The sequence below is a fragment of the Mastomys coucha genome, unplaced genomic scaffold, assembly GCF_008632895.1.
Source record: "Mastomys coucha isolate ucsf_1 unplaced genomic scaffold, UCSF_Mcou_1 pScaffold21, whole genome shotgun sequence".
In the NCBI taxonomy this organism is placed as follows: Eukaryota; Metazoa; Chordata; class Mammalia; order Rodentia; family Muridae; genus Mastomys; species Mastomys coucha.
The window spans coordinates 24402248-24411157 of NW_022196904.1; the positions used below are offsets into that span (position 1 = coordinate 24402248).

An 8910-nucleotide genomic window follows, 5' to 3' on the forward strand; every position below is an offset into this window, starting at 1 on the left:
CTCTCTCTCTCTCTCTCTCTCTCTCTCTCTCCCTCCCTTTCTCTCTCTCTCTCTCACACACACACTTGAAAATAAGATGATTTTTAAAAAGTAGAGTGTGGTGGCTCACACCTTTAATCCCATCATCAGGAGGCAGAGCCAGGCAGATCTCTGTGAGTTCAAGACCAGCCTGGGCTACACAGTGAGGCTGTGTCTGGGACAGAGTCTACACATGTAAGAACCATTACTCAATGTTCACATGTATGGTACCAGTACCTGGGCCTGAAACTCGACTCTCCAGGTAGCAAGTGATAGAGAAAGACCCAACTAGGCAAATTACATCTCACCTTGTCACAAAGGGAGTTGGTGGCTTCATAGCCTCTCAGTTGACCTCACTGCCAAAGATTGAGAGGCTTGAGTTCATGAGTGACCTCACAATGTGCAGGCTGGTGGCCAGTGCGCAGCCATCTTCCCAGTCCACCATGCTTATCATCCTGTGGACACTGCTCAGCTTTGCTCTCCCAGTGGTGGGGCCCCACATTCCTGTCAGCTGTCCCAAGAACAAGGGATGTTTCCTGGCCCTCCTCTCCAACAATGACGTTCTCTTGGAATGCGCTGTCTCTGATACTCACTGGTTATTCTCTGGGCCTGGTGGAAATGGTAAGCCCATCAACCCGTCCAATGTTTCCAATATAAGAGAGAGCCCAGAAGGTGGCCTCCTTATCCAAAACCCATTGCCCTCCAACACGGGCCTCTACCGATGTCAGGACAAGTATGGAACCCAAGTGACCAGTTACAAGATTGATTTCCAGGATATCACCAGGCTGCATGTCACACATAAAAACCTGAGGCAGAAGCCCCTAATGAATGAGACACTGAACCTGGGCCACAGAGAGGTCGTGTATACCCAGTGGGGACCTTGGCAGAGATGTAATAACTGTGAGAGACTGGGAGAGCGCAAACGCCTGGGTTACTGCTACATCAAGGAGCCCTTGGAGGAGCCTGTACCCTGTGGGCTCTACCTGAGGGGCATGAATATGTTTTATGCCCGAGTAAGGCCTGAGATGCAGGTGGAAATCTGCTCTGTGGAGTGCCAAGGCCATCTGACGGGTGGAGACTTCGTCATCTTCGATAACTTCAGGCTCACGGAGGAGTCCGGATCGGCACGGCTCACTTGTCCCTTCGCATCCATCTACAGGTGATGGGACCTTTACACCAGCTCTGCCCCTGGTCCCTTGTTCCCACGGTTCTTCATGGTGAATCTGTGCCAGGCTAGTGGGGCATCTTGGTAGGTCAGCCTGTTGAAAGCAATGACGAAGCTAGGGATGCTGGATGCATCTCTTTAATCTGAAGCATACATCAAGAATGTGTGTCCAAAAGGATACACATGCAGGCAAAAAAAGCCATACACTTAAAAATAAATTAAAAAAAAAAATCAAGGGGTGGAGAGATGGATCAGCAGTTAAGAGTACTGACTGCTCTTTCAGAGGTCTTAAGTTCAATTCCCAGCAACTACATGGTGGCTCACAACCATCTGTAATGGGACCCGATGCCCTCCTATGGTGTGTCTGACAGCTACAGATTCCATGGGAGGTGGGTTTTTTTGTTTTGTTGTGCTTTACTTTCTTAAGAGTCTCACACTTACTAATTTCTCTATTGTTTGTTTGAAATGATAAGATTCTTCAAGGATTCAGGGAACCATGTTGCTCACTGGCAACATGGCTTTCCAGATAAACCAGTGAAATTTTCTCTGGACTGTGAATACGGTTGACACCACTCATGGTGCTGGTTTGACAAAGGCCAGGCTTCTGTCAAGGCTCCCATTGCCTCATTGAGGGCTTCCAGTTAAGTCCTGCTTTTCTGCTTAACTCTGGTAGTTTAACTCATCTTGTAATATTCACATGAAGGAGTCTATAGGATTACTCTCTGTTAAAAGCATTTTAAGTGGAACATTACTTACGAAATAGTCTGTGGTTATATGTAACATCACTAAGAGCGAGGAGAATTAAGAGTTTTGTGAGCTAAGATTGTGAATGTTTTGAAAGCAATGTTAGTATTTTAAATTAACTATTATTTCCTATTCTCTTTCTTTCTTTCTTTCTTTCTTTCTTTCTTTCTTTCTTTCTTTTTCTTTTCTTTTTTTTTTTTTTGGTTTTTCAAGACAGGGTTTCTCTGTGTAGCCCTGGCTGTCCTGGAACTCACTCTGTAGACCAGGCTGGCCTCGAACTCAGAAATCCGCCTGCCTCTGCCTCCCAAGTGCTGGGATTAAAGGCGTGTGCCACCACCACCCAGCTCCTATTCTTTTTCATTGTATGTATGTGTCTGTGTGTTTGTGGTTATGTGTCTATTAGTTGAAGGTACCTGCAGAGGTCAGATACTCTGGAGCTCAAATTAGGCAATATTGAGCCCCTGACATGGGTGCAGAGAACCAAACCTGGGTTCTCTGCAAGAGCAGAAGCATTCTTTTTTGTTTGTTTGTTTTATTTTTTGTTTTTCGAGACAGGATTTCTCTGTGTAGCCCTGGCTGTCCTGAAACTCACTCTGTAGACCAGGCAGGCTTAGAAATCCGCCTGCCTCTGCCTCCCAAGTGCTGGGATTAAAGGTGTGCACCACCACCGCCCAGCCAGCAGAAGCATTCTTCACTTGATCTTAACCAAAAGGCCGAGAAGCGATGAGCAGAAGCATTCTTAACCACTCAGCCATCTCTATGGTCCGAGCAGCGATGAGCAGAAGCATTCTTAACCACTCAGCCATTTCTATGGTCCCCAGAGCGAATAGTTTGTTTTACTTGTTGTTTGTTTAGTTTTTGGGTTGCTTTCTTTTTGAGACAGGGTCTCACTATGTTGCCTTGGCTATCCTGGAACTAATATTGACCAGACGGGCCTCAGACTCATTGAGATCTCCTACCTATGCCTCACGAGTTCATATCTCATAAGACTAATGCTTTACTTTTTTTAAAAAAAGATTTATTTATTTATTTATTTATTTATTTATTTATTTATTTATTATACGTAAGTACGCTGTAGCTGTCTTCAGACACTGCAGAAGAGAGCATCAGATCTCATTACAGATGGTTGTGAACCACCATGTGGTTGCTGGGAATTGAACTCAGGACCTCTGGAAGAGCAGTCAGTGCTCTTAATCACTTAGCCACTTAACTGCTCTTAACCCATCTCTCTAGCCCCTGTTTTACATTTTTTTTTTTTAACCTGGCCAAAACTGAGGGTGGGAAGATATCTCAATTCCACATTCTCTGTGCAATCTGTAAGACAGGAGTTCAAATCCTCAGAACCCACATGAATGTTGGGTGGGTGTGGTGGCTCACCTGTTCTTTAGGCCTTGGAAAGTGGAGACAGGGAGTCCTTGGAGAGAGTAGTGTAGTTACCCCTGGCTAGAGAGTTCTCGTGTTGATGAACTCTGGGTTTTACTGAGAAACCCTGCTTCAATGAACAAAGCAGGAGAAAAATTGAGAAAGATTTCCAACATTAATTTTGGGCACACACAGAAACACATAAGTGCATGCACCTGCACATAGGTGAATACTTACATACAGACACACAAACACCACACACATACACATGAAAAGGAAAGAATGCTAAGGTTATTAAACATTTTGTTCAAATAAAATCATTGTAGTCAACAGAAAGAAAGGCAGTCTCACTCATTCTATGATGTTAAAATATGCCCTAGGTGACAAAGAAAAACACTTTTTAAAGATTTATTTATTTTATGTATATGAGTACATACTGTAGCTGGACAGATAGTTGTGAGCCTTCATCTGGTTGCTGGGAATTGACTTTTAGGACCTCTGCTTGCTCTGGTCAACCCCGCTCACTCCGGTCAGCCCCACTTGCTCCTGTAGGCCTCACTTGCTCAGTCCCTGCTAGTTCAGGCCCAAAGATTTATTTATTATTATACAAATAAGTACATTGTAACTGTCTTCAGACACACCAGAAGAGAGCGTCAGACCTCATTATGGGTGGTTATGAGCCGCCATGTGGTTGCTGGGATTTGAACTCAGGACCTTCAGAAGAGCAGTCGGTGCTCTTACCTGCTGAGCCATCTCACCAGCCTGAGAAACATTTTTGTTGTTTATTAATGTATTGTGTGATATTTAAATATTCAGATTTAGTAGCAATACTTAAAATGTGTGTGGGTATGTGTGGGTGTGTACTGTGTCAGAGTACAGTGTTATACCAAAGGGGCTGATCAGAAGGGACTGCAAGCTGAGTCAGCATGATGGTACATGTGTCTAGTCTCAGCACTGGGGATGCACAGCCAGGCAGATCTCTCAGTTTGAGGCCATCCTGATCTACATATCCAGTTCTAGGCCAGCTGGGGCTACATAGTGAGACCCTTTCTCAAAAAGGAGGGGGATTGAAAGCTACTTTGGGCTGATGACAGATGCACAAAAGACTCAGCTCCTCCCTCGAAGGTCAGATCCTTCCTGTCTGTCCGTGGTCACACCTCCTTTGTATGTGAGAATGACCGGAAGAAGGCCCAAGTTAATGTAATCCCAGAAAACGCTTCTGGAGGTTTTTAAAGATGTATTTTTTTATATGTTGTTTTGCCTGCGTCTATGTATATGCATCATATGCATAGTGTGTGTGTGTGTATGTGTGTGTCACCCTCCGGAGCCAGAAGAGTGTCAGGTCTCCTGGAACTGGAGTTATGGATGGGTGCTGGGAATCTAATCTCAGCCCTCTAAAAGAGCACCCAGTGTTCTGAACCACTGAACTGTCTCGCCAACTCTGACACCCCTTCTTTAGAGAGCAAGAATAGGGATCGCTGAAATGCAGCAAACTGCTAGGCCGTATTGATTTCCCAGTGGGCCATTGTACCTTTTCCTTTAAAAGATTTTTTTATCTGCTATGGGTGAGTATTTTGTCTGCATGTGTGTGTGTGTGTGCCGTGTGTGTGTGTGTGTGTGTGTGTGTGTGTGTGTGTGTGTGCTGCCTAAAAAGGATAGAGAGGGCATTGGATCCCTTAGAACTGGAGTTACAGATGCTTGTGAGCTGCCGTATGGATTTGGAAACCAGACCCAGGTCCTCTGGAAGAACAGCCAGTGTTCTTACCCACTGAGCTGTCTCTTCAGACTGATCAAAACCATAATAACTAGACAAGGCCTAAAAGCATCATCCTCCACCAAGGCCAAGATGTGCATGAGGTGTTCTTTCTGCCTAACTTGAGTCTTTGGCCACCAGCCCTTTTATCACCCATTGAACTTTGACTCCTCAGGGTGTAGATCAGAGGACCAAGCGAGGGTGTCACTACCAGATAGAGCAGGAGGAAGGGTTCCCTGTGATTCTCTGTGAACTTGTTTTGAGGTTGAGTGTAGACAGATATTATGTAGGCCTAAAGAATAAAAGCCCAACAATGAGGCGATACCTACAAGTCCCAAAGGCCTTCCCCACGTCCTCTGTGGGTCCTCCCCTCAGCACACCCTAAACCATGCCGGCATAAGAGACCAAAACAAGTCATTGGTGTGACCACACACAAGGCAGTAACTGTAGAGAGCCATTTTCCAGGAAAGTTGTGCCTGCACAAGCTTCAGGCTACACACACACACACACACACTGTGGAGCTCAAGGCCTAAAGCCACAGAAAGCTGGGTTGCTCACAAGTGTGGCTAACTTCTCTGGGCCCTGGGGATTCCCAAGGATCTGGTGGAACGTACTTGGAGTAAAACAGAGGTCCAGGATAGAGAGACCTGGGTGGATGGAGTTTGTGGTTTGAGAATGATTGAGCCTAACTGTGGTGTTCTCTGTCAGTGTCAGAATGTAGACAGAGATGGCCAGAAGAAACACCCAGCAAGGTCAGAGGAGCCCGTAAGAGGTTTAGAGCACTTGTAGGTCTCAAAGCATGGTGCTGCTGGTCTCACAAGTAGTGGATCTTGTAGGATGGGAAGCCACTGCAGGCACAAATTCAGTTCTGTAGCCCAGAGGAGTCTGGGGGTCTTGGAAGCTGAGGCAGGCAATAGTCTCTCTGTCTGCAGCCAGAGTCTTGGAGTGAGCTCATGTGCTCCCAGGAGTCTTAGAGAGACAATTTTCTCTCTCTCCCTCCTCTGTTGACCCCATGCAGCCATGCTGTTGGTAAAACTGCAGCGGGGCTGATTTCAAAGAGGCCCCAGGGCACCAGATGGGTCTCAATTGGCTGAGTGTACATATGCAAATAAGGTGGAAATAGGACTGACCAATCTGGGTAGAGTTGTCAGACCTGGTTGGAGAAGGAAGAACCCTAGACCTAGCAAAAATTGCTAAAAGTTCCAAGTCAGGTCTGCTCTGGTTTCGGTCTCTACAGAGGTGTGGAAAATTGCCTGCGTCCCAGTGATGACACACTCAGGTTGCCTGCTCCTGCCTCTGGCTGTCAGTTATAGTGGGGAGGGGAGTCTCAGCAGAGTAAGTTTTTCTTTTGCCGCCGCCGCCTCTGCCGCTGCTGCCGCTGCTGCCGCTGCACTAATAGCCACTAATTGGCCTGTGTTGGCTCCTTCGCCCTCAGCCTTGTCTGAAAGCTCCATATTGGGGCCACGCCTATCCATAACATGCCTGCTGGAAAAGTGTGGGGATTTGAGATCGGATCCCCAACACCCACCAGGCCCGAGAGAACACATCTGCAACAATGGCTCTGGAAGGGAGTGGGGCAGAGATAGGTGGATCCTTGAAGCTCATTGGCTAGCCAACCTAGCAGAATTTTGAAGAGACTCTATCTCAAGAAACAAAGGTTGAGGATCTGGAGGGATGGCTCAGTGGTAAAGAGTTCTTACGTTTCTGTCAGACCCGAGTTTGACTTTCAGCAGCTACATCTGATGGGTGGCTCACCACTCCCTGTAACTCCAGCTCCAGAGGGACCTTGCTCTTTGGCCACCTGCACTCTGCACATGCGTACACAGACATACACACGTGATGGCCCAGGAGTTAGGAGCACTTGGTGCTTTTGCATAAGACCCAGGTTCAGTTCCCAGCACCCACGTGGCTACTTAAAATTGTCTATAACTCCAGCTCCAGAGGATATAATGACCTGGCATCCATGGAAACCAGGCACACGTGTGGTGCATTCACATAGACGGAAACAAAACACTCATACACATAAAAATAATGGCCGGGCAGTGGTGGCACATGCCTTTAATCCCAGCACTTGGGAGGCAGAGGCAGGCGGATTTCTGAGTTCGAAGCCAACCTGGTCTACAGAGTGAGTTCCAGGATAGCCAGAGCTACACAGAGAAACCCTGTCTCGAAACCGCCCCCCCCAAAAAAGAATGAATGAAGCCCTAAAAGAAAATAAAGGTAGACTGATTGAAGAAGATACTAGACATGGACCCCTGGCTTCACATTCATGTATGTACATGTATGCATGTATGTGCACAATTGCATGCATACATGCACACGTACATGAACATACGTAACTGTTGGGGACTCTCAGGTATGGGTTAAATGAACGTACTTGTCTTTAAGATAAGCATGAACTGTTGGAGGATGAATATGAATTGCTACTGTTTAGATATGAAGGGTTTCCCCTGCCAAGAGCCCATGAGTTAGTGGGCTTGGTTACCAACTGACAGATTTTAGTTAAGTGACTGGGTCCTGAGATTAATTCCTTGATAGAGTCATAATTGAATGGCACTATTGAAAGATGGTAGAAAAACTGGGGACTAAGCTGGAAGAAGTAGGTCTGTGGGGTGTGCCCAAGAGATGGATTTGTATCTACCCAGTGGGCCGTGCCCGAGAGAGACGGACTTGTCTCTACCTCCTTCTCATTCCTGTCTGCTTCCTGGCTTCCTTAATTTGTTTCCTCAGATATGTTGGCCCCACAATGAGAAATCAGACTGACCCCAAGTTGTATTCATTTACCAACACAAAGTACTACAGCTTAAGATAATAGAATTGGCTGGGCGTGGTGGTATATGCCTTTAATCCCAGCACTGGGAGGCAGAGGCAGGCTAGCCAAGAACCCATGTGGCTAGGCAAGACCTTGTCTCAAAAACCAAATAATAATAACAATAACAACAATGAATAATCGTATCTTCTCACTACTTTGGGACCTGGAGTTCAGAAGCAGGCTGTTGGGGATTGCACTGGGAGGAGCACACTCCTCCTCACACTCTCAGATGCGGATTGCACTGGGAGGCGCACACTCCTTCTCACACTCTCAGATGCGGATTGCACTGGGAGGCGCACACTCCTTCTCAGACTCTCAGATGCGGACTGCACTGGGAGGAGCACACTCCTTCTCACACTCTCAGATGCGGATTGCACTGGGAGGCGCACACTCCTCACACTCTCAGATGCTGGCTAGCATCCATTCCTGATTTTTTTCCTAGCTTCTGCGAGAACCAGAGGCTCTTTGACATTCCTGGGCTGGAAGCTTCATTGCTCACCCCCTTCCATCTTTCCTTGGCTTTCATCCCGGGTATCTTTATCTGCCTTGGCTCTAAAAGGTCACGGGACGTATTGGACCCCAAGGTCAAGGTCAATCTACCTCCCAATATGATGTCATTGTAACACACTGACAATAACCCAGTTTCGAAATACGGTTTCGTTCTGAGATTCTGGGAAATGCATAGCTTTTGGGTGGACACTATTCCAGCTCAAGACCTAGGTCTAGCTATCCTGGGCCTTTTGGGTGAATTGTGATGGTTAGGAGGGTTACTGGAGAAACTAGAGTCCTCAGCTCAGGCGACCCAGCCAGTCAGAAGTAGAGGTCTAGACGCTTCCCAGGCATGCTTCCTGAGCACCCCACTGGTAACTTTTATAGTGTTCTGTGGAGGGAACATGAAGCTGTTCTCTCTAGGACCCTGAACTTTGACCCTATGTTCCTCCCATGCAGGCCTATCCACTGGGAAGCCAACGACAGCCCTCTGACATGGCAGGACCAGCTCTCTGGCCAGGAAATCAGCACCATCATGGACCTGCCCAGCGGTGGCCAGCACCTCAA

General features: G+C 47.0%; 1 protein-coding gene across 1 annotated transcript in view; it reads left to right on the top strand.

The window, feature by feature from the left end:
* Fam187b (family with sequence similarity 187 member B) overlaps window positions 1–8908 on the top strand; it is a gene marked incomplete at its 3' end in the record, with an annotated part of 15122 nt that extends 6214 nt beyond the window's left edge. The window contains exon 2 of the mRNA XM_031384844.1: window positions 8803–8908. Coding sequence (XP_031240704.1) covers window positions 8803–8908 — 106 coding nt within the window. The remainder of the gene's footprint in view (window positions 1–8802) is intronic.
* Window positions 8909–8910: the final 2 nt, after the last annotated feature.